This window comes from Rhinichthys klamathensis, unplaced genomic scaffold (genome assembly GCF_029890125.1).
Source record: "Rhinichthys klamathensis goyatoka isolate OS25496 unplaced genomic scaffold, OSU_Roscu_1.1 h1tg000223l_1, whole genome shotgun sequence".
Lineage (NCBI taxonomy): Eukaryota > Metazoa > Chordata > Actinopteri > Cypriniformes > Leuciscidae > Rhinichthys > Rhinichthys klamathensis.
This window is the reverse complement of record NW_026606747.1, coordinates 3,223,910-3,248,699: the sequence shown is the minus strand read 5'-3', so window position 1 is coordinate 3,248,699 and position 24,790 is coordinate 3,223,910. Positions and strand designations below refer to the sequence as shown.

The 24,790-nt window shown below is 43.8% G+C and overlaps 3 protein-coding genes and 12 non-coding genes across 15 annotated transcripts; 12 read left to right on the top strand and 3 right to left on the bottom strand.

Moving 5' to 3' along the window:
* Positions 1–259: 259 nt before the first annotated feature.
* Positions 260–331, top strand: trnae-uuc (transfer RNA glutamic acid (anticodon UUC)). Its single transcript has one exon. It is a non-coding gene; the product is annotated as a tRNA-Glu (tRNA).
* A 3,217-nt stretch (positions 332–3,548) lies between these two features.
* Positions 3,549–6,127, top strand: LOC130097699 (uncharacterized). The gene is made up of 3 exons (XM_056264639.1): positions 3,549–5,138; positions 5,273–5,476; positions 5,601–6,127. The coding sequence occupies exons 1-3, from the start codon at positions 3,764–3,766 to the stop codon at positions 6,125–6,127; spliced, it is 2,106 nt and encodes a 701-aa protein (XP_056120614.1). The 5' UTR covers positions 3,549–3,763.
* A 3,281-nt stretch (positions 6,128–9,408) lies between these two features.
* Positions 9,409–9,480, top strand: trnae-uuc (transfer RNA glutamic acid (anticodon UUC)). Its single transcript has one exon. It is a non-coding gene; the product is annotated as a tRNA-Glu (tRNA).
* A 327-nt stretch (positions 9,481–9,807) lies between these two features.
* On the bottom strand, positions 9,808–9,879 carry trnae-cuc (transfer RNA glutamic acid (anticodon CUC)). Its single transcript has one exon. It is a non-coding gene; the product is annotated as a tRNA-Glu (tRNA).
* Positions 9,880–9,983: 104 nt separating this feature from the next.
* On the top strand, positions 9,984–11,681 carry LOC130097698 (uncharacterized). Its single transcript, XM_056264638.1, has 3 exons — positions 9,984–10,692; positions 10,827–11,030; positions 11,155–11,681. The coding sequence occupies exons 1-3, from the start codon at positions 9,984–9,986 to the stop codon at positions 11,679–11,681; spliced, it is 1,440 nt and encodes a 479-aa protein (XP_056120613.1).
* A 536-nt stretch (positions 11,682–12,217) lies between these two features.
* Positions 12,218–15,598, top strand: LOC130097697 (uncharacterized). The gene is made up of 3 exons (XM_056264637.1): positions 12,218–12,243; positions 12,430–12,675; positions 14,916–15,598. The coding sequence occupies exons 1-3, from the start codon at positions 12,218–12,220 to the stop codon at positions 15,586–15,588; spliced, it is 945 nt and encodes a 314-aa protein (XP_056120612.1). The 3' UTR covers positions 15,589–15,598.
* Positions 15,599–16,929: 1,331 nt separating this feature from the next.
* trnae-uuc (transfer RNA glutamic acid (anticodon UUC)) lies at positions 16,930–17,001 on the top strand. The gene has a single exon. It is a non-coding gene; the product is annotated as a tRNA-Glu (tRNA).
* Positions 17,002–17,328: 327 nt separating this feature from the next.
* trnae-cuc (transfer RNA glutamic acid (anticodon CUC)) lies at positions 17,329–17,400 on the bottom strand. Its single transcript has one exon. It is a non-coding gene; the product is annotated as a tRNA-Glu (tRNA).
* A 1,119-nt stretch (positions 17,401–18,519) lies between these two features.
* trnae-uuc (transfer RNA glutamic acid (anticodon UUC)) lies at positions 18,520–18,591 on the top strand. Its single transcript has one exon. It is a non-coding gene; the product is annotated as a tRNA-Glu (tRNA).
* A 1,016-nt stretch (positions 18,592–19,607) lies between these two features.
* On the top strand, positions 19,608–19,680 carry trnar-acg (transfer RNA arginine (anticodon ACG)). Its single transcript has one exon. It is a non-coding gene; the product is annotated as a tRNA-Arg (tRNA).
* A 1,037-nt stretch (positions 19,681–20,717) lies between these two features.
* trnae-uuc (transfer RNA glutamic acid (anticodon UUC)) lies at positions 20,718–20,789 on the top strand. The gene has a single exon. It is a non-coding gene; the product is annotated as a tRNA-Glu (tRNA).
* Positions 20,790–23,584: 2,795 nt separating this feature from the next.
* Positions 23,585–23,657, top strand: trnar-acg (transfer RNA arginine (anticodon ACG)). The gene has a single exon. It is a non-coding gene; the product is annotated as a tRNA-Arg (tRNA).
* A 305-nt stretch (positions 23,658–23,962) lies between these two features.
* trnar-acg (transfer RNA arginine (anticodon ACG)) lies at positions 23,963–24,035 on the top strand. Its single transcript has one exon. It is a non-coding gene; the product is annotated as a tRNA-Arg (tRNA).
* Positions 24,036–24,268: 233 nt separating this feature from the next.
* trnae-uuc (transfer RNA glutamic acid (anticodon UUC)) lies at positions 24,269–24,340 on the top strand. Its single transcript has one exon. It is a non-coding gene; the product is annotated as a tRNA-Glu (tRNA).
* Positions 24,341–24,667: 327 nt separating this feature from the next.
* Positions 24,668–24,739, bottom strand: trnae-cuc (transfer RNA glutamic acid (anticodon CUC)). The gene has a single exon. It is a non-coding gene; the product is annotated as a tRNA-Glu (tRNA).
* Between the last annotated feature and the right edge of the window lie 51 nt (positions 24,740–24,790).

The following is a 24,790-nucleotide window of genomic DNA, read 5'->3' as shown; positions in this document are numbered from 1 at the left end:
CTTTTCAGATGCATTGCATGGGTACTGTCACAAGGACCTTGCTTTGCGACCAGTTTATAGTGTCTATTATGCCAGCACAGGAATGGGAGGAAACTGAACCCCCTGGGCGAGGCAAATGAGAGCTCCCTCCGATGAGCCAGATGAAATTGAATTCAGTAAACTATCCCTTCGGATCATTCCCATATTCTTAAAGGGGGGCGGTCACACACTAAAAGCCAAAGGGCCTGCTTGAGGCTTGAGGCTTGAAGCTTGAGGAAGTTCCCATATGGTCTAGCGGTCAGGATTCCTGGTTTTCACCCAGGCGGCCCGGGTTCGACTCCCGGTATGGGAAGTTCGTGTTGTCTTTGCTTCACTTATGGAAACAGCCAGGACGTCTCTCTGTGCCACTAGCACTTTTAGCCGGCAGGCGGAGCTTTCGAAACCTGATAGGTTTAGGTTCTGTCCCCAAATGATGTGCCTTCGATAGCTCAGCTGGTAGAGCGGAGGACTGTAGGTGGCAAATTGGCAATCCTTAGGTCGCTGGTTTGACTCTAGCTCGAAGGAGGTCTTTTTCACAAGCAAACATTTCATTGGCCATGCTTCTCGATAACGGTTACCATACAATACCATGCGTCTTTTCAGATGCATTGCATGGGTACTGTCACAGGGACCTTGCTTTAAGACAATTTTATAGTGTCTATTATGCCAGCACAGGAATGGGAGGAAACTGAACCCCCTGGGCGAGGCAAATGCACTCAAGGCTGCCTGACTGGTGGGCCAGTGGCGCTTCATGCCGCCTGTAAATCGTGGTTATTCTTGGTTATGACAGCCAATCACGTTCCCTGCTGCAACCAAGATTCGTACTATTCTTGGTTATGACAGCCAATCACGTTCCCTGCTGCAACCAAGATTCGTACGCTTATGGCCAATCGCGGCTCTCATCGCTACCATGATTCAGCCTAGTAACTAACCAAGAATTGACCAATAAACGGCAAGAGTCACCTCCCCCCCAGAGACTTGCGAATTGGGACCGGAGAAGAGGATCACATTCATTGATTAACTTCGGATCAAAATTCGCAAAGTAAGTCAGTCTTTTGTCAATAAAAGTGAAGTGCCAAATATATAGTTGTTTTATATGAATAACATGTGTCTCAGACTAGCTAATAATTCAAGTAATTCATACAAAATATAATTAAAAAATGTGTTTATAGATAAAGCGACCAAGCAGAACAAAGCATAACATTACAGTTTACTACAGCTTTACCAGTTGCAACATTAAAATGATTGTTACACACTAAGGCATCACTAATTATAATTCAATTACTGTAATATAGTGTACATTATGCTTCTACTTTTAGTACTTTTACTATATTTTTATGCTAAACTAACTTTTTTTTAGCTAACGTTAAGTAGGCTAACATTTTGAATGCATTACATTTAACTGTTACTTGTAATAGAGCAAAGGAAATTTAAAAGAGGGGAAAGTAGTGGTATAACAATGGTATAATAATGGTATAATAATTATTGAAAAAATGACATCTTACTCTGGGATCATTCTGAGATTCTGATATGTAAATCAACATTTTAAGCCTGTTAGAAAAATATAGACACACAAAGCATAATATATAATCAACATTACAAGGTAGAAAAATATAGACACACAAAGCATAATATATAATCAACATTACAAGGTAGAAAAATATAGACACACAAAGCATAATATATAATCAACATTACAAGGTAGAAAAATATAGACACACAAAGCATAATATATAATCAACATTACAAGGTAGAAAAATATAGACACACAAAGCATAATATATAATCAACATTACAAGGTAGAAAAATATAGACACACAAAGCATAATATATAATCAACATTACAAGGTAGAAAAATATAGACACACAAAGCATAATATATAATCAACATTACAAGGTAGAAAAATATAGACACACAAAGCATAATATATAATCAACATTACAAGGTAGAAAAATATAGACACACAAAGCATAATATATAATCAACATTACAAGGTAGAAAAATATAGACACACAAAGCATAATATATAATCAACATTACAAGGTGATCATGAGTAAATATAGTAATGTAATATGCACGGCTGTATTAACTAATGTGTTACCAAATGTGTTTGTCTGTTTCTTTCTCTAAAGTCTTTATATCTTCAAACATTTTTATTTATTTAGATGGAACCTCGCTTAAGGAGACGAGCTGATGGCAGCCTGAATCTGACTGATACAATGGAAGCGGCAAAGGTGAAGGAGGCCAACAAAGGAAAGCCGTACACAAGACCCCTGTCCCCTGACATAGTGCTGGACAAGGCCAAGAAAAGCTTAAATCAGCACCATGGAGATCTAGCTAACAGAAAGCACCTGCTGGGTTTCTTTGAAATCCAGTTTGGTGTATTTCGAGGGCAAACATTCAAGTGGGTGGCTGAAAATGCCCTGGGGTATGCAGCTTACTTGGTGGCAGCTATGAAGAGGGACCCCACAGGAGGCAGCAAAGACTCCCAAGAACATGCCCACAACAAAGAGAGTTTCAGGGAGTATTTTGAGCTCTTTCCTTCTGGCAGAATTGCCATTGCCATGAAGGAAGAGCAATATGCTGGGAAAGCTCTCCAGCACGCTGCCACCACCCAGCACGCTACCTCCACCCAGCACGCTACCACCACCCAGCACGCTACCACCACCCAGCACACTACCTCCACCCAGCACGCTACCTCCACCCAGCACGCTACCACCACCCAGCACGCTACCACCACCCAGCACGCTACCTCCACCCAGCACGCTACCACCACCCAGCACGCTACCACCACCCAGCACGCTACCACCACCCAACACGCTGCCTCCACCCAGCATGCTACCATCACCACCCAGTACGCTACCATCACCTCCCAGCACGCTACCACCACCCAGCACGCTGCCTCCACCCAGCACGCTACAACCACCACCCAGCACGCTGCCTCCACCCATACTTCCACCGCCTCTCTCCGCTCCCTCTTGTTTAGGAAGTTGCCTAACCAGAAAAGCCTGACCAAGACCATTGAAAGGCTGGTTTCCCCCGTCAAATCCACACCTTGTAAGCAAACATTTATTTGTATAACACTTTTTTGGTGTGTTTAGTATTTATTGCTTTGTAGGATTTTAGGATTTATTGTTCTGTAGTCATGTTTATCTGTTCTGTGTTTTGTTTTGTAGCTTTGGCCCAGGCACGTACGCGGCCCTCAGCCACCCTCACTCGCCCGACTGTGTCCATTGAGGCAGGCACAGGGACCTCAGCAATCCTCAATAACCCGACTGTGTCCATTGAGGCAGCCACAGGGACCTCAGCTATCCTCACTCGCCCGACTGTGTCCATTGAGATAGATGACAGCACACTGCTGGCAGAGGCAACTAAGTTTGAGATGGTACATCTGGCATGTACGTTTATACTTATTTAAAATATGCAACAAAATATTCAAGTTCCATTCCAGGGATAAAAAAGTTAAGGGAAGTTATTGCGAATTTGCATTTGTTGTATTTATTAAATTTTTTGTTTTTTTCCCCAGCACAACGAGTCTGTCTTCCATCTGGATGGATACACACTCTGCCTGAAGTGGATCAGAGGTGGATTTCCAAGGCCCTGTTCAGGTGGACAGCACAGGGCCATCCTGAGCTGATCTTTAGCAGGGTGGACAAACTTTGGTGGTATCCTCCACAGGTTCCACTGAAGACCAGTAATTGCCCTCCCTTAGAGAACTACTTTGGCCATCCCCTGCTGCTCTGGATGCCACGAAAACTGTGGCAAGTGAAGCTGACCTGTCCACATCCAGACTGTCAGAAAGACCTTCTGACCTCAGCTGGCTTGCATCAAAAGATCAGGCAGGTGTTTGCCTTGGGTAAGATATACTTTGTGGCATCTGAGTACCTGGCCTGCCGAAGATGTAAGAGGAAAGTCATCAGCTGGAGCCATGATATCGTCTCCCAGCTCGACATTGGCCACAGGGTGCAGTTCCCTTGCATTCTTACATCAAAACTTGCATGTGACGTCGAGGTAGTATGTTTGATGCGTCAGCGAGGGCTGGGAAACAGCAGCAGCCAGATCCAGCGCAAGCTGCAGGAACGTCATACTGAGGTGTGGTTGCAAAAGACAGTCCAGTATCTGACAGATTGCAAGGGGATTGCCAGTGCTGTCACTTCGAGCCTGATCCTGCCTGTGACATTTGAATCTGCTCCTTCAATGCCTTCTGTCCCTAAGCATCGGTGGCTGATGCAGGTGTACGCCCAGGATGTCCTGCAAAGGCTGGATGAGATCAAGGCCACTATCACATCGCAATATGGTCGGATCTTAAAAATGGATTCAACAAAAAAAGTGGCCAGAAAACTAGCTGGACGCAGCTATGGCACTGCTACCTGGGCAACCAATGTTGGTAATGAGCACGGACAGGTGATCATGTCCGTGCTCACAGCCAGTGAAGGTTTTGGTCTCGGGCCAATGATTGAAGGCCTCATTAAAAGATACAGAGTGGCTGGGGTGGCTCCTCCCGAGATACTGTATGTTGACCGAGACTGCTGTGGCAACACTCTTCTGAGAAGAATGTTTGAAGAGTGGGAGCAAATGATCATCCGTTTGGATGTATGGCACTTCATGCGGAGGTTTGCTGTGGGTTGCACCACTGACTCTCATCAGTTGTATGCCACATTTATGAGTCGCCTCAGCCACTGTATTTTCATGTGGGACCAGGTTGACCTGACGGCCCTGAAGAAGGCAAAGCATGCAGAGCTAGAAGCTAACTGGAAACCTACATCCGAGGCTGATGTGCTGCGCAGTATCAGCCGTAACGAGCTAGCCCTACATTGCAGGAGAACCACTCGCGGGACCAAGGACACCCTGGCGCTGATTGAGAGCCATATTCAGGCCTTTGATGGAGATGCTGGTCGTGACACTATGGGAGTCCCACTAATAAACTCAGCCCGGATGAGAGAGATATTGAAGTCCCAGCGGAAGCATGTGGCCTGCATCCAGGATCCTGTAGGTGTGCAGCTCTACATGCAGACGGGCACTGTAGTGAAGGGAGGGCACCGTCTGCCAACCCACCGCTGTGCCAGAGGTTCCACTTCGCTTGAGTCATTTCACCTGCACCTTAACAGATTCATCCCAGGTAAATAAGTGACTTAACTGAATTATTAAAATAAGATTTGATTTAATTATATATTAAAATAACTATGGGAACAGCTATTTGTGTATCCATATGACATTTTTGTGTGGTCTTATTTTTCTTTTTTGAATTTACAGGTACGCTGGCGAGTGACACCTTCTTCCAGGCGTATCTTTTGGATGGACTTGCAAGGTGGAATGAGGACCGGGCTGTGGCAGCAACAACTGATGAGCAGCAGCCCCATTCCTACAATCATCTTCTGCGTCATGCTGTCAATACTCTTGCAGAGGAGGTTATGGGCAAGAAAATCATCCCTTATGTTGGGCCAAGAAAGTACACTGGTAGATAACTATTTGTTGTTTTTGGTCACTTTTTTTTTTAAGTGTACACATACCATTTAACCTCTGTATTATAATATAATATCCTGGTATATTATCTAATTTTCAATGTTTTAATATTTTAAAGGTGAGCTTATTGGAGTGGAATACCTTTACCAGCAAACTGGTAAAGTTCTGCAGGACTACAAGTTGGCCATTGAAGAGTCCGAGACCACTGAGGTTGGTATAGAAGTGGATGAAGGTTATGCTGAACTTGAGGAGTTTCAGGACATCACTGTCCCCACCTTTGACACAGAACGGACACCTGTTGCCTCTTCACAAGCATCAGTGTCTGCAGCATCATCTCCAACCCCTCCTGTCACCAGCTCCATTTCATCATTGTCTGTGGTTCCTCCATCACCAGTGACATCTCCTGTCACCAGCTCCATTTCATCATTGTCTGTGGTTCCTCCATCACCAGTGACATCTCCTGTCACCAGCTCCATTTCATCATTGTCTGTGGTTCCTCCATCACCAGTGACATCTGTCACCTGCTCCATTTCATCATCGTCTGTGGTCCCTCCGTCTCCTGTCACCAGCCCACTGCACAGTCATTCAAAGCCAGGACTCTTTCCTGGAGCACATAGCTGTGAGTTTACCAAAGTATCTATATAGAGTTATTGTGACAACAATTATCACCACCTCTATGTATATATGTCTTATTGAAAGGCAAAAATACAAATTTAAACTGAATGTTTGCCTTTTTCATGTAGTTCCAGTGGACCAATTATCAGCTGAAACTGGTCTTCTGACATCTGAAGAGAACACTTCACATGATGTAAGGGCCCAGTGTACATTTACGTCTGTAAACAAAATCTTAGTTATGTTTGCTGTGCTTTCATGTAAATATTTGTATTCATTGCTGCTATCAAAAGTTCCTAAATTATCTTTTATTTTAGGATTCTGTTGGACCTGATAATATTGGGGGGTATGGAGCCGTGCAGGACTTGGCAGAGTTCTTGGTTAGCCTCAGAGACCACCGTCTGGCCTTGACTGGAGAAGAGTGCGTCAAGATCATCACCCTATGGCAGGCATTGGGGGAGTATGACAAGAGGAAAACCATTTACCCACGACGTCACCAAACCTCCCTAAAACAGGGACGATTCAGAGCCACTAAGAAGATTGTGGCACCAGGTGTGGAGAGCACCAAAATGTATGTTAAATTTAGCAAACACAGGTTCTTGATTGTCTTAAATTTTGTATAAAACAAACCACAAAACATAACTATGCACAGATATTAAAAATTAACATCTGGACAACACAAAGCAAAACAGACAGATTAGAAAAGGGGGAAAAAAACAAGAAAAATAACAGAGTAACGATCACACATTAAAATGAATATGTATTCTGCTGTAATTTGCAGGTGTTTCGTTGGGGCTCATAGTCCTGCACAGTGGCCTAGCTGCAACCGAGTGGTGGAGGCCATCTTCACAAGGCTCTGTGCCCTCTATCCAAACGTGGTGCGGTGTGATGGAGTGAGGGTGTCCCGCTTCACAATGGTGGTGCGTGCCTACAAGCACATCCGAGAGTGCATCCTCAACAATGCTAAGGTGATGAGCGAGACCACCATCCAGCTCCCAGAAGTTAACACTGCAACAGTCACACAATGTTGAGTAAATTAGCATTGTTCCAGCTAAGCATAAATTGAAGTGCCACACAAAGCGTTAAAGTCTTTTATGTGGTTGTCTTACAGTTTTTTTTTCAATCGCCAACAAGCGCTTACCCATACTTCAGATACTTTTTCGAAACTCTTAACATAGACTCACACCAACAAAACACAATTGGCCAAATGGATGATTTTCTTCTCAAAAACACATTTTGTTAAATATATACTAACTTTCAAAATAGAACACATCTTTCTCTACACACTAAATTTCCCAAAACACTGGAAATCTGAAAATGAAATTATTCTGTCAAAGAATAACACTTGTTTTCACTTCACAAGGTACATGCAGTCAATCAAAGTACACCAGGTTTCAAAATAATGGCTATTGTTGACATTACAAAAACTACATAGAATTTTATGTGTCAGTTTTACAGGTATTTGCATGCAAAAAATGCAATCCCCCGTTTTTACACTAAATTTCTTGGTTGGGACTTTTATGTCCACATTTACCGTACTGTTCACATTCAAAAGCATTCCAGTAAAAAGCAAATCAGTTTTTTTCACCTCTCTCTGCACCTTCACCTCTCACTGCACCTCTCACTGCATCTCTCACTGCATCACTCACTGCACCTCTCACTGCATCACTCACTGCATCACTCACTGCACCTCTCACTGCACCTCTCACTGCATCTCTCACTGCATCTCTCACTGCATCACTCACTGCATCACTCACTGCATCTCTCACTGCATCTCTCACTGCATCACTCACTGCATCACTCACTGCATCTCTCACTGCATCTCTCACTGCACCTCTCACTGCACCTCTCACTGCATCTCTCACTGCATCTCTCACTGCACCTCTCACTGCATCTCTCACTGCATCTCTCACTGCATCACTCACTGCATCACTCACTGCATCTCTCACTGCATCTCTCACTGCATCACTCGCTGCACCTCTCACTGCATCACTCACTGCACCTCTCACTGCACCTCTCACTGCATCACTCACTGCATCTCTCACTGCACCTCTCACTGCACCTCTCACTGCACCTCTCACTGCATCTCTCACTGCACCTCTCACTGCACCTCTCACTGCATCTCTCACTGCACCTCTCACTGCATCTCTCACTGCATCTCTCACTGCACCTCTCACTGCACCTCTCACTGCATCTCTCACTGCACCTCTCACTGCACCACTCACTGCATCACTCACTGCATCACTCACTGCATCTCTCACTGCACCTCTCACTGCATCTCTCACTGCATCTCTCACTGCATCACTCACTGCATCTCTCACTACATGGGGTCAATTATTATTTATTTATTTTTTTATCAGCTGAGATATATTGTTTTTGAACTCATATCATTGCAGAAGCAGAGGTTTTTATAATATATCTAAGGTTTGGAATATTGTTTTTGCTATTGTGGGATGGTGTGTGTTACTGTAACATTTGTAAATACTACAAAAACAATCCATAATTTTGTTGGGAGGTATTGCTTGTCTGTTAAGAGAATGTAAGCATTGTGGAAATGTGTTCACTGACTGCATATTGTGTGAAAACGACATGACGTGTGAATCTCAGTGAATTTTAAATAATAATAATAATAATAGATGAGAAGCATTTATTTATGTTTAGTTATGCCTTAAGTTATTTATTATTATTACTAATACTATTATTAATATTACCAGTTTTAATAATTGTTGTGATTGTATTAAAAAAATATAATGTGTTTGGACGTTTTTGTGTTTTTCTTCTTCATCTTCTTCCTCTTATAATTATTATTATTATTGTTTACTGTATTATTATATACAAATGTTAATTTATACACATGACAGAATTATCTGGACTTAAATGTGTAGTTAAATAACATTTATCCTAATAATTAACATTAGTCATAAAAAGTTTGGACGAGCGGGATTCGATCCTGCGATCTTTGGGTCAATTTCAGGCAACTTTTGATAGCTTAGATAGACATATGCGCGCCGCGCTTGGCGCAATGGATAACGTGTCTGACTACGAATCAGAAGATTCCAGGTTCGACTCCTGGCTGGCTCGCTCTGCCTCTTTTGCTTCGCTGTCAGCCCATAGCCATTTTATTATTATTAGCCCATAGTTTTTGTTATTATTATTATTGGATTAGTTGAATAATGTTTTAAATTGACAGTCCAACAATAGGCTGCTTTGTCAGTGGGATAACGGTTACCATACAAATACGATCATTCCCATATTCTTAAAGGGGGGCGGTCACACACTAAAAGCCAAAGGGCCTGCTTGAGCCTTGAGGAAGTTCCCATATGGTCTAGCGGTCAGGATTCCTGGTTTTCACCCAGGCGGCCCGGGTTCAAATCCCGGTATGGGAAGTTCGTGTTGTCTTTGCTTCACTTATGGAAACAGCCAGGACGTCTCTCTGTGCCACTAGCGCTTTTAGCCGGCAGGCGGAGCTTACGAAACCTGATAGGTTTAGGTTCTGTCCCCAAACGATGTGCCTTCGATAGCTCAGCTGGTAGAGCGGAGGACTGTAGGTGGCAAATTGGCAATCCTTAGGTCGCTGGTTCGACTCTGGCTCGAAGGAGGTCTTTTTCACAAGCAAACATTTCATTGGCCATGCTTCTCGACGAGGCCGTCAGCGCTTGAGTTGTTAGTCCAGCGTTTTGCAATCGCGACCGCCGCTGGAGGGCAAAAGCTCATTCCCTGACCGGGAATCGAACCCGGGCCACGGTGGTGAGAGCGCCGAATCCTAACCACTAGACCACCAGGGAAGGTCTGCTGACTCTTTCCCGTCAAGCCTGGCTGTGTGCCTCTACCAGATTTTGCAGCAACTGCTCAAGCAAGACCACTAAGGCTTGATCAAGAACAGGTGATCATGTCCGTGCTCACAGCCAGTGAAGGTTTTGGTCTCGGGCCAATGATTGAAGGCCTCATTAAAAGATACAGAGTGGCTGGGGTGGCTCCTCCCGAGATACTGTATGTTGACCGAGACTGCTGTGGCAACACTCTTCTGAGAAGAATGTTTGAAGAGTGGGAGCAAATGATCATCCGTTTGGATGTATGGCACTTCATGCGGAGGTTTGCTGTGGGTTGCACCACTGACTCTCATCAGTTGTATGCCACATTTATGAGTCGCCTCAGCCACTGTATTTTCATGTGGGACCAGGTTGACCTGACGGCCCTGAAGAAGGCAAAGCATGCAGAGCTAGAAGCTAACTGGAAACCTACATCCGAGGCTGATGTGCTGCGCAGTATCAGCCGTAATGAGCTAGCCCTACATTGCAGGAGAACCACTCGCGGGACCAAGGACACCCTGGCGCTGATTGAGAGCCATATTCAGGCCTTTGATGGAGATGCTGGTCGTGACACTATGGGAGTCCCACTAATAAACTCAGCCCGGATGAGAGAGATATTGAAGTCCCAGCGGAAGCATGTGGCCTGCATCCAGGATCCTGTTGGTGTGCAGCTCTACATGCAGACGGGCACTGTAGTGAAGGGAGGGCACCGTCTGCCAACCTACCGCTGTGCCAGAGGTTCCACTTCGCTTGAGTCATTTCACCTGCACCTTAACAGATTCATCCCAGGTAAATAAGTGACTTAACTGAATTATTAAAATAAGATTTGATTTAATTATATATTAAAATAACTATGGGAACAGCTATTTGTGTATCCATATGACATTTTTGTGTGGTCTTATTTTTCTTTTTTGAATTTACAGGTACGCTGGCGAGTGACACCTTCTTCCAGGCGTATCTTTCGGATGGACTTGCAAGGTGGAATGAGGACCGGGCTGTGGCAGCAACAACTGATGAGCAGCAGCCCCATTCCTACAATCATCTTCTGCGTCATGCTGTCAATACTCTTGCAGAGGAGGTTATGGGCAAGAAAATCATCCCTTATGTTGGGCCAAGAAAGTACACTGGTAGATAACTATTTGTTGTTTTTGGTCACATTTTTTTTTAAGTGTACACATACCATTTAACCTCTGTATTATAATATAATATCCTGGTATATAATCTAATTTTCAATGTTTTAATATTTTAAAGGTGAGCTTATTGGAGTGGAATACCTTTACCAGCAAACTGGTAAAGTTCTGCAGGACTACAAGTTGGCCATTGAAGAGTCCGAGACCACTGAGGTTGGTATAGAAGTGGATGAAGGTTATGCTGAACTTGAGGAGTTTCAGGACATCACTGTCCCCACCTTTGACACAGAACGGACACCTGTTGCCTCTTCACAAGCATCAGTGTCTGCAGCATCATCTCCAACCCCTCCTGTCACCAGCTCCATTTCATCATTGTCTGTGGTTCCTCCATCACCAGTGACATCTCCTGTCACCAGCTCCATTTCATCATTGTCTGTGGTTCCTCCATCACCAGTGACATCTCCTGTCACCAGCTCCATTTCATCATTGTCTGTGGTTCCTCCATCACCAGTGACATCTGTCACCTGCTCCATTTCATCATCGTCTGTGGTCCCTCCGTCTCCTGTCACCAGCCCACTGCACAGTCATTCAAAGCCAGGACTCTTTCCTGGAGCACATAGCTGTGAGTTTACCAAAGTATCTATATAGAGTTATTGTGACAACAATTATCACCACCTCTATGTATATATGTCTTATTGAAAGGCAAAAATACAAATTTAAACTGAATGTTTGCCTTTTTCATGTAGTTCCAGTGGACCAATTATCAGCTGAAACTGGTCTTCTGACATCTGAAGAGAACACTTCACATGATGTAAGGGCCCAGTGTACATTTACGTCTGTAAACAAAATCTTAGTTATGTTTGCTGTGCTTTCATGTAAATATTTGTATTCATTGCTGCTATCAAAAGTTCCTAAATTATCTTTTATTTTAGGATTCTGTTGGACCTGATAATATTGGGGGGTATGGAGCCGTGCAGGACTTGGCAGAGTTCTTGGTTAGCCTCAGAGACCACCGTCTGGCCTTGACTGGAGAAGAGTGCGTCAAGATCATCACCCTATGGCAGGCATTGGGGGAGTATGACAAGAGGAAAACCATTTACCCACGACGTCACCAAACCTCCCTAAAACAGGGACGATTCAGAGCCACTAAGAAGATTGTGGCACCAGGTGTGGAGAGCACCAAAATGTATGTTAAATTTAGCAAACACAGGTTCTTGATTGTCTTAAATTTTGTATAAAACAAACCACAAAACATAACTATGCACAGATATTAAAAATTAACATCTGGACAACACAAAGCAAAACAGACAGATTAGAAAAGGGGGAAAAAAACAAGAAAAATAACAGAGTAACGATCACACATTAAAATGAATATGTATTCTGCTGTAATTTGCAGGTGTTTCGTTGGGGCTCATAGTCCTGCACAGTGGCCTAGCTGCAACCGAGTGGTGGAGGCCATCTTCACAAGGCTCTGTGCCCTCTATCCAAACGTGGTGCGGTGTGATGGAGTGAGGGTGTCCCGCTTCACAATGGTGGTGCGTGCCTACAAGCACATCCGAGAGTGCATCCTCAACAATGCTAAGGTGATGAGCGAGACCACCATCCAGCTCCCAGAAGTTAACACTGCAACAGTCACACAATGGTGAGTAAATTAGCATTGTTCCAGCTAAGCATAAATTGAAGTGCCACACAAAGCGTTAAAGTCTTTTATGTGGTTGTCTTACAGTTTTTTTTTCAATCGCCAACAAGCGCTTACCCATACTTCAGATACTTTTTCGAAACTCTTAACATAGACTCACACCAACAAAACACAATTGGCCAAATGGATGATTTTCTTCTCAAAAACACATTTTGTTAAATATATACTAACTTTCAAAATAGAACACATCTTTCTCTACACACTAAATTTCCCAAAACACTGGAAATCTGAAAATGAAATTATTCTGTCAAAGAATAACACTTGTTTTCACTTCACAAGGTACATGCAGTCAATCAAAGTACACCAGGTTTCAAAATAATGGCTATTGTTGACATTACAAAAACTACATAGACTTTTATGTGTCAGTTTTACAGGTATTTGCATGCAAAAAATGCAATCCCCCGTTTTTACACTAAATTTCTTGGTTGGGACTTTTATGTCCACATTTACCGTACTGTTCACATTCAAAAGCATTCCAGTAAAAAGCAAATCAGTTTTTTTCACCTCTCTCTGCACCTTCACCTCTCACTGCACCTCTCACTGCATCTCTCACTGCATCTCTCACTGCACCTCTCACTGCATCTCTCACTGCATCTCTCACTGCATCACTCACTGCATCACTCACTGCATCTCTCACTGCATCACTCACTGCATCACTCACTGCACCTCTCACTGCACCTCTCACTGCATCTCTCACTGCATCTCTCACTGCATCACTCACTGCATCACTCACTGCATCACTCACTGCATCTCTCACTGCACCTCTCACTGCACCTCTCACTGCATCTCTCACTGCATCTCTCACTGCACCTCTCACTGCATCTCTCACTGCATCTCTCACTGCATCACTCACTGCATCACTCACTGCATCTCTCACTGCATCTCTCACTGCATCTCTCACTGCACCTCACTGCATCTCTCACTGCATCACTCACTGCATCACTCACTGCATCACTCACTGCATCACTCACTGCATCTCTCACTGCATCTCTCACTGCACCTCTCACTGCACCTCTCACTGCATCTCTCACTGCATCTCTCACTGCACCTCTCACTGCATCTCTCACTGCATCTCTCACTGCATCACTCACTGCATCACTCACTGCATCTCTCACTGCATCTCTCACTGCATCTCTCACTGCACCTCTCACTGCATCTCTCACTGCATCTCTCACTGCATCACTCACTGCATCACTCACTGCATCTCTCACTGCATCTCTCACTGCACCTCTCACTGCACCTCTCACTGCACCTCTCACTGCATCTCTCACTGCATCACTCACTGCACCTCTCACTGCACCTCTCACTGCATCTCTCACTGCACCTCTCACTGCATCACTCACTGCATCACTCACTGCATCTCTCACTGCACCTCTCACTGCATCTCTCACTGCATCTCTCACTGCATCACTCACTGCATCTCTCACTACATGGGGTCAATTATTATTTTTTTATTTTTTTATCAGCTGAGATATATTGTTTTTGAACTCATATCATTGCAGAAGCAGAGGTTTTTATAATATATCTAAGGTTTGGAATATTGTTTTTGCTATTGTGGGATGGTGTGTGTTACTGTAACATTTGTAAATACTACAAAAACAATCCATAATTTTGTTGGGAGGTATTGCTTGTCTGTTAAGAGAATGTAAGCATTGTGGAAATGTGTTCACTGACTGCATATTGTGTGAAAACGACATGACGTGTGAATGGTATGGCCACAAAAGATCGATGCTGTGCTAATTGTGTTTAGAGTTTTGAAAATGTGACAACTGTTTGGACAAATACTTGTTAGCGACTGAAAAAACTGTAATATAGCTATGGCTGCTTTGACCTGTTGGCTAGAAACAAATCAACAAGAGTCCAACTTCTGCTTTCTTCTCCATTATGAAAAATAAGATTTATTGCTCACGACATGGTCTTCAACAGACTGCAAGAATCAATAATCAGTACAACGTATCTCCATAAACAGCTTTCCAACACACATACAAACGAACAGCTACTACCGTACCAGCGGCATTTTACTAAAGCAATGATACACGAGACAAGGGTGAGATCAATTGCTCTGTGATCTCAGCTGTGTCTTGCTGTTGCATCATAGTCATGATCAAACAGTAGTTGAACACACCATCTTTTGTATTACTGCTTAAATGTTTATTCAAATTGGTTGCTTTATGTTTTCCCAGGTACAGCAGGCGTTGTAAGTCACAGGAACAGGAGATATTGAAACAGGGTATCCAAGCCCCTGAAGCACCCATGGCAGGACCTGAGAACCTTCCTGCTGCTATGCAGAAAGGACCGACTCTCTGTTCCAGCAATTTGTCAGAGCCACACCTTTTTATCCTGCCACCAAATACTGCTGGGGAGGCTAAACTCAAAGGGAGGTCGCAACCTCAGGCCATCTTCCAGGCTCCACCATCACATCAAGGACTTCCTGTCCCTATTGCACCAGCACCACCTGTCTCTCTCCCTTTCATTTTACCACCTGTGCAGCTTCCTACAGTTCCTGGTACCTCACAGGTGATGTTCTTCAACCTCCCATTACCTTCAGCTATGCCACCATCAGCTCAGACACAGACATCCAGTCAACCGGTTCCTTACTCCACTCAGCAATATAGAAAGAGAAAACAGAAGAGGGAGAGCGCTGGAACAGTGACAAGAAAGTATGTTAGGAAGACAGACGTCATTCTTTGCAGAAAGTGCAATAAGGAGAGAAAGCCACCAACACATCTGCAGTACTTTGGCAACTGGTACTGCGAAGAGTCTGAGACTAAATCATATGATGAATGGAGAGCTGTGCTGATGGAACGAGGTTATAGGAAAAAAAAGCCAGGAAATGACAACCCTCCAGCTTCTTAAAATTGCTCTTTCAGCATGTTATTTTTATTTATTTATTTGATTAATGTTTGATTATACAACATAACAACGACAGCTCTCTTTAAAATGTATAACAACTATGTGTGTGATGCCTTTTGAATAATTTTTAAACATGGTTGGTGTGTGTGTGTGTGTGTGTGTGTTGCGCGCATGCATCTGTGAGTAGGATGGGGATAATGGGTGTTGTGTTTGTACCTTTATTTGTGTTTTATTCATTTTACTTTTCTTACACTTTATTTGATTACATTTGTTTACAGTTTTTAGAATAGGAGTGAAAGACCGGTATACTGTATCAGGTAATTTAATTCTTATTGGAGTTAAGTAAAATACTTGGCCCAGGGAAAGAAACTACAGTATCCAGAGATTGGTGGTCCATTGTTTTAATGGTCCTGTTAGTAGCTGTCACAGGGCAACAGGTGGTTGCCTGGATGAGAACAGTTTATTTTAGTTATTTTGTTACGTTAACTTATGCCTTAAGTTATTTATGTACCTGATTATCATTAATATCATCATTATTACTATTATTATTAATAATAATAATAGATGAGAAGCATTTAAGTTATTTATGTACCTGATTATCATTAATATCATTATTACTATTATTATTATAATAATATATATTTTAAATAATAATAATAATAATAGATGAGAAGCATTTATTTATGTTTAGTTATGCCTTAAGTTATTTATTATTATTACTAATACTATTATTAATATTACCAGTTTTAATAATTGTTGTGATTGTATTAAAAATATATAATGTGTTTGGACGTTTTTGTGTTTTTCTTCTTCATCTTCTTCCTCTTATAATTATTATTATTATTGTTTACTGTATTATTATATACAAATGTTAATTTATACACATGACAGAATTATCTGGACTTAAATGTGTAGTTAAATAACATTTATCCTAATAATTAACATTAGTCATAAAAAGTTTGGACGAGCGGGATTCGATCCTGCGATCTTTGGGTCAATTTCAGGCAACTTTTGATAGCTTAGATAGACATATGCGCGCCGCGCTTGGCGCAATGGATAACGCGTCTGACTACGAATCAGAAGATTCCAGGTCCGACTCCTGGCTGGCTCGCTCTGCCTCTTTTGCTTCGCTGTCAGCCCATAGCCATTTTATTATTATTAGCCCATAGTTTTTGTTATTATTATTATTGGATTAGTTGAATAATGTTTTAAATTGACAGTCCAACAATAGGCTGCTTTGTCAGTGGGATAACGGTTACCATACAAAAACGATCATTCCCATATTCTTAAAGGGGGGCGGTCACACACTAAAAGCCAAAGGGCCTGCTTGAGCCTTGAGGAAGTTCCCATATGGTCTAGCGGTCAGGATTCCTGGTTTTCACCCAGGCGGCCCGGGTTCGACTCCCGGTATGGGAAGTTCGTGTTGTCTTTGCTTCACTTATGGAAACAGCCAGGACGTCTCTCTGTGCCACTAGCACTTTTAGCCGGCAGGCGGAGCTTACGAAACCTGATAGGTTTAGGTTCTGTCCCCAAACGATGTGCCTTCGATAGCTCAGCTGGTAGAGCGGAGGACTGTAGGTGGCAAATTGGCAATCCTTAGGTCGCTGGTTCGACTCTGGCTCGAAGGAGGTCTTTTTCACAAGCAAACATTTCATTGGCCATGCTTCTCGACGTGGCCGTCAGCGCTTGAGTTGTTAGTCCAGCGTTTTGCAATCGCGACCGCCGCTGGAGGGCAAAAGCTCATTCCCTGACCGGGAATCGAACCCGGTCCGCGGCGGTGAGAGCGCCGAATCCTAACCACTAGACCACCAGGGAAGGTCTGCTGACTCTTTCCCGTCAAGCCTGGCTGTGTGCCTCTACCAGATTTTGCAGCAACTGCTCAAGCAAGACCACTAAGGCTTGAATTTTCCTCCAGGAGAGGAGACGTCTCTGACCCTGGATCACAGTTATTCCACTGAGAAACTGTCACTGGCTCTGTAGGAATATCCTAACAACACCACAACTTGCCATGAAAACAAAGCAACCGAGATCACCAACATGTGACGCCTCCAACTTGAAGCTTTTTATAGCAGGCTCCTCATCAGACCCCTTCCTGACGTTGGCTCCAGGCCTGTTATTGGCATGAGAAAAAGTAGATGTCATGACAGGCCTCTGCCCAGCCGGACACCAACAAGTCGCGTGCATAGTTTTTGTTATTATTATTATTGGATTAGTTGAATAATATTTTAAATTGACAGTCCAACAATAGGCTGCTTTGTCAGTGGGATAACGGTTACCATACAATACCATGCATCTTTTCAGATGCATTGCATGGGTACTGTCACAAGGACCTTGCTTTGCGACCAGTTTATAGTGTCTATTATGCCAGCACAGGAATGGGAGGAAACTGAACCCCCTGGGCGAGGGAAATGCACTCAAGGGTGCCTGACTGGTGGGCCAGTGGCGCAATGGATAACGCGTCTGACTACGAATCAGAAGATTCCAGGTTCGACTCCTGGCTGGCTGGCTCGCTCTGCCTCTTTTGCTTCGCTGTCAGCCCATAGCCATTTTATTATTATTAGCCCATAGTTTTTGTTATTATTATTATTGGATTAGTTGAATAATATTTTAAATTGACAGTCCAACAATAGGCTGCTTTGTCAGTGGGATAACGGTTACCATACAATACCATGCATCTTTTCAGATGCATTGCATGGGTACTGTCACAAGGACCTTGCTTTGCGACCAGTTTATAGTGTCTATTATGCCAGCACAGGAATGGGAGGAAACTGAACCCCCTGGGCGAGGCAAATGAGAGCTCCCTCCGATGAGCCAGATGAAATTGAATTCAGTAAACTATCCCTTCGGATCATTCCCATATTCTTAAAGGGGGGCGGTCACACACTAAAAGCCAAAGGGCCTGCTTGAGGCTTGAGGCTTGAGGCTTGAGGAAGTTCCCATATGGTCTAGCGGTCAGGATTCCTGGTTTTCACCCAGGCGGCCCGGTTTCGACTCCCGGTATGGGAAGTTCGTGTTGTCTTTGCTTCACTTATGGAAACAGCCAGGACGTCTCTCTGTGCCACTAGCACTTTTAGCCGGCAGGCGGAGCTTACGAAACCTGATAGGTTTAGGTTCTGTCCCCAAACGATGTGCCTTCGATAGCTCAGCTGGTAGAGCGGAGGACTGTAGGTGGCAAATTGGCAATCCTTAGGTCGCTGGTTCGACTCTGGCTCGAAGGAGGTCTTTTTCACAAGCAAACATTTCATTGGCCATGCTTCTCGACGAGGCCGTCAGCGCTTGAGTTGGTAGTCCTGCGTTTTTTAATCGCGACCGCCGCTGGAGGGCAAAAGCTCATTCCCTGACCGGGAATCGAACCCGGCCGCGGCGGTGAGAGCGCCGAATCCTAACCACTAGACCACCAGGGAAGGTCTGCTGACTCTTTCCCGTCAAGCCTGGCTGTGTGCCTCTACCAGATTTTGCAGCAACTGCTCAAGCAAGACCACTAAGGCTTGAATTTTCCTCCAGGAGAGGAGACGTCTCTGACCCTGGATCACAGTTATTCCACTGAGAAACTGTCACTGGCTCTGTAGGAATATCCTAACAACACCACAACTTGCCATGAAAACAAAGCAACCGAGATCACCAACATGTGACGCCTCCAACTTGAAGCTTTTTATAGCAGGCTCCTCATCAGACCCCTTCCTGACGTTGGCTCCAGGCCTGTTATTGGCATGAGAAAAAGTAGATGTCATGACAGGCCTCTGCCCAGCCGGACACCAACAAGTCGCGTGCATAGTTTTTGTTATTATTATTATTGGATTAGTTGAATAATATTTTAAATTGACAGTCCAACAATAGGCTGCTTTGTCAGTGGGATAACGGTTACCATACAATACCATGCGTCTTTTCAGATGCATTGCATGGGTACTGTCACAAGGACCTTGCTTTAAGACAAGTTTATAGTGTCTATTATGCCAGCACAGGAATGGGAGGAAACTGAACCCCCTGGGCGAGGCAAATGCACTCAAGGCTGCCTGACTGGTGGGCCAGTGGCGCAATGGATAACGCGTCTGACTACGAATCAGAAGATTCCAGGTTCGACTCCTGGCTGGCTCGCTCTGCCTCATTTGCTTCGCTGTCAGCCCATAGCCATGTTATTATTATTAGCCCATAGTTTTTGTTATTATTATTATTGGATTAGTTGAATAATATTTTAAATTGACAGTCCAACAATAGGCTGCTTTGTCAGTGGGATAATGGTTACCATACAAATACGATCATTCCCATATTCTTAAAGGGGGGCGGTCACACACTAAAAGCCAAAGGGCCTGCTTGAGCCTTGAGGAAGTTCCCATATGGTCTAGCGGTCAGGATTCCTGGTTTTCACCCAGGCGGCCCGTGTTAGACTCCCGGTATGGGAAGTTCGTGTTGTCTTTGCTTCACTTATGGAAACAGCCAGGACGTCTCTCTGTGCCACTAGCACTTTTAGCCGGCAGGCGGAGCTTTCGAAACCTGATAGGTTTAGGTTCTGTCACCAAACGATGTGCCTTCGATAGCTCAGCTGGTAGAGCGGAGGACTGTAGGTGGCAAATTGGCAATCCTTAGGAAACTGAACCCCCTGGGCGAGGCAAATGCACTCAAGGGTGCCTGACTGGTGGGCCAGTGGCGCAATGGATAATGCGTCTGACTACGAATCAGAAGATTCCAGGTTCGACTCCTGGCTGGCTCGCTCTGCCTCTTTTGCTTCGCTGTCAGCCCATAGCCATTTTATTATTATTAGCCCATAGTTTTTGTTATTATTATTATTGGATTAGTTGAATAATATTTTAAATTGACAGTCCAACAATAGGCTGCTTTGTCAGTGGGATAACGGTTACCATACAATACCATGCATCTTTTCAGATGCATTGCATGGGTACTGTCACAAGGACCTTGCTTTGCGACCAGTTTATAGTGTCTATTATGCCAGCACAGGAATGGGAGGAAACTGAACCCCCTGGGCGAGGCAAATGAGAGCTCCCTCCGATGAGCCAGATGAAATTGAATTCAGTAAACTATCCCTTCGGATCATTCCCATATTCTTAAAGGGGGGCGGTCACACACTAAAAGCCAAAGGGCCTGCTTGAGGCTTGAGGCTTGAGGCTTGAGGAAGTTCCCATATGGTCTAGCGGTCAGGATTCCTGGTTTTCACCCAGGCGGCCCGGGTTCGACTCCCGGTATGGGAAGTTCGTGTTGTCTTTGCTTCACTTATGGAAACAGCCAGGACGTCTCTCTGTGCCACTAGCACTTTTAGCCGGCAGGCGGAGCTTACGAAACCTGATAGGTTTAGGTTCTGTCCCCAAATGATGTGCCTTCGATAGCTCAGCTGGTAGAGCGGAGGACTGTAGGTGGCAAATTGGCAATCCTTAGGTCGCTGGTTCGACTCTGGCTCGAAGGAGGTCTTTTTCACAAGCAAACATTTCATTGGCCATGCTTCTCGACGAGGCCGTCAGCGCTTGAGTTGGTAGTCCAGCGTTTTGCAATCGCGACCGCCGCTGGAGGGCAAAAGCTCATTCCCTGACCGGGAATCGAACCCGGCCGCGGCGGTGAGAGCGCCGAATCCTAACCACTAGACCACCAGGGAAGGTCTGCTGACTCTTTCCCGTCAAGCCTCGCTGTGTGCCTCTACCAGATTTTGCACGTCTGCTCAAGCAAGACCACTAAGGCTTGAATTTTCCTCCAGGAGAGGAGACGTCTCTGACCCTGGATCACAGTTATTCCACTGAGAAACTGTCACTGGCTCTGTATGAATATCCTAACAACACCACAACTTGCCATGAAAACAAAGCAACCAAGATCACCAACATGTGACGCCTCCAACTTGAAGCTTTTTATAGCAGGCTCCTCATCAGACCCCTTCCTGACGTTGGCTCCAGGCCTGTTATTGGCATGAGAAAAAGTAGATGTCATGACAGGCCTCTGCCCAGCCGGACACCAACAAGTCGCGTGCATAGTTTTTGTTATTATTATTATTGGATTAGTTGAATAATATTTTAAATTGACAGTCCAACAATAGGCTGCTTTGTCAGTGGGATAACGGTTACCATACAATACCATGCGTCTTTTCAGATGCATTGCATGGGTACTGTCACAAGGACCTTGCTTTAAGACAAGTTTATAGTGTCTATTATGCCAGCACAGGAATGGGAGGAAACTGAACCCCCTGGGCGAGGCAAATGCACTCAAGGCTGCCTGACTGGTGGGCCAGTGGCGCTTCATGCCGCCTGTAAATCGTGGTTATTCTTGGTTATGACAGCCAATCACGTTCCCTGCTGCAACCAAGATTCGTACTATTCTTGGTTATGACAGCCAATCACGTTCCCTGCTGCAACCAAGATTCGTACGCTTATGGCCAATCGCGGCTCTCATCGCTACCATGATTCAGCCTAGTAACTAACCAAGAATTGACCAATAAACGGCAAGAGTCACCTCCCCCCCAGAGACTTGCGAATTGGGACCGGAGAAGAGGATAACATTCATTGATTAACTTCGGTTCAAAATTTGCAAAGTAAGTCAGTCTTTTGTCAATAAAAGTGAAGTGCCAAATATATAGTTGTTTTATATGAATAACATGTGTCTCAGACTAGCTAATAATTCAAGTAATTAATACAAAATATAATTAAAAAATGTGTTTATAGATAAAGCGACCAAGCAGAACAAAGCATAACATTACAGTTTACTACAGCTTTACCAGTTGCAACATTAAAATGATTGTTACACACTAAGGCATCACTAATTATAATTCAATTACTGTAATATAGTGTACATTATGCTTCTACTTTTAGTACTTTTACTATATTTTTATGCTAAACTAACTTTTTTTTAGCTAACGTTAAGTAGGCTAACATTTTGAATGCATTACATTTAACTGTTACTTGTAATAGAGCAAAGGAAATTTAAAAGAGGGGAAAGTAGTGGTATAACAATGGTATAATAATGGTATAATAATTATTGAAAAAATGACATCTTACTCTGGGATCATTCTGAGATTCTGATATGTAAATCAACATTTTAAGCCTGTTAGAAAAATATAGACACACAAAGCATAATATATAATCAACATTACAAGGTAGAAAAATATAGACACACAAAGCATAATATATAATCAACATTACAAGGTAGAAAAATATAGACACACAAAGCATAATATATAATCAACATTACAAGGTAGAAAAATATAGACACACAAAGCATAATATATAATCAACATTACAAGGTAGAAAAATATAGACACACAAAGCATAATATATAATCAACATTACAAGGTAGAAAAATATAGACACACAAAGCATAATATATAATCAACATTACAAGGTAGAAAAATATAGACACACAAAGCATAATATATAATCAACATTACAAGGTAGAAAAATATAGACACACAAAGCATAATATATAATCAACATTACAATGTAGAAAAATATAGACACACAAAGCATAATATATAATCAACATTACAAGGTAGAAAAATAGACACACAAAGCATAATATATAATCAACATTACAAGGTGATCATGAGTAAATATAGTAATGTAATATGCACGGCTGTATTAACTAATGTGTTACCAAATGTGTTTGTCTGTTTCTTTCTCTAATGTCTTTATATCTTCAAACAGTGGCGCAATGGATAACGCGTCTGACTACGAGTCAGAAGATTCCAGGTTCGACTCCTGGCTGGCTCGCTCTGCCTCATTTGCTTCGCTGTCAGCCCATAGCCATATTATTAGCCCATAGTTTTTGTTATTATTATTATTGGATTAGTTGAATAATATTTTAAATTGACAGTCCAACAATAGGCTGCTTTGTCAGTGGGATAACGGTTACCATACAATACCATGCATCTTTTCAGATGCATTGCATGGGTACTGTCACAAGGACCTTGCTTTGCGACAAGTTTATAGTGTCTATTATGCCAGCACAGGAATGGGAGGAAACTGAACCCCCTGGGCGAGGCAAATGCACTCAAGGGTGCCTGACTGGTGGGCCAGTGGCGCAATGGATAACGCGTCTGACTACGAATCAGAAGATTCCAGGTTCGACTCCTGGCTGGCTCGCTCTGCCTCTTTTGCTTCGCTGTCAGCCCATAGCCATTTTATTATTATTAGCCCATAGTTTTTGTTATTATTATTATTGGATTAGTTGAATAATATTTTAAATTGACAGTCCAACAATAGGCTGCTTTGTCAGTGGGATAACGGTTACCATACAATACCATGCATCTTTTCAGATGCATTGCATGGGTACTGTCACAAGGACCTTGCTTTGCGACCAGTTTATAGTGTCTATTATGCCAGCACAGGAATGGGAGGAAACTGAACCCCCTGGGCGAGGCAAATGCACTCAAGGCTGCCTGACTGGTGGGCCAGTGGCGCAATGGATAACGCGTCTGACTACGAATCAGAAGATTCCAGGTTCGACTCCTGGCTGGCTCGCTCTGCCTCTTTTGCTTCGCTGTCAGCCCATAGCCATTTTATTATTATTAGCCCATAGTTTTTGTTATTATTATTATTGGATTAGTTGAATAATGTTTTAAATTGACAGTCCAACAATAGGCTGCTTTGTCAGTGGGATAACGGTTACCATACAAATACGATCATTCCCATATTCTTAAAGGGGGGCGGTCACACACTAAAAGCCAAAGGGCCTGCTTGAGCCTTGAGGAAGTTCCCATATGGTCTAGCGGTCAGGATTCCTGGTTTTCACCCAGGCGGCCCGGGTTCGACTCCCGGTATGGGAAGTTCGTGTTGTCTTTGCTTCACTTATGGAAACAGCCAGGACGTCTCTCTGTGCCACTAGCACTTTTAGCCGGCAGGCGGAGCTTACGAAACCTGATAGGTTTAGGTTCTGTCCCCAAACGATGTGCCTTCGATAGCTCAGCTGGTAGAGCGGAGGACTGTAGGTGGCAAATTGGCAATCCTTAGGTCGCTGGTTCGACTCTGGCTCGAAGGAGGTCTTTTTCACAAGCAAACATTTCATTGGCCATGCTTCTCGACGTGGCCGTCAGCGCTTGAGTTGTTAGTCCAGCGTTTTGCAATCGCGACCGCCGCTGGAGGGCAAAAGCTCATTCCCTGACCGGGAATCGAACCCGGTCCGCGGCGGTGAGAGCGCCGAATCCTAACCACTAGACCACCAGGGAAGGTCTGCTGACTCTTTCCCGTCAAGCCTGGCTGTGTGCCTCTACCAGATT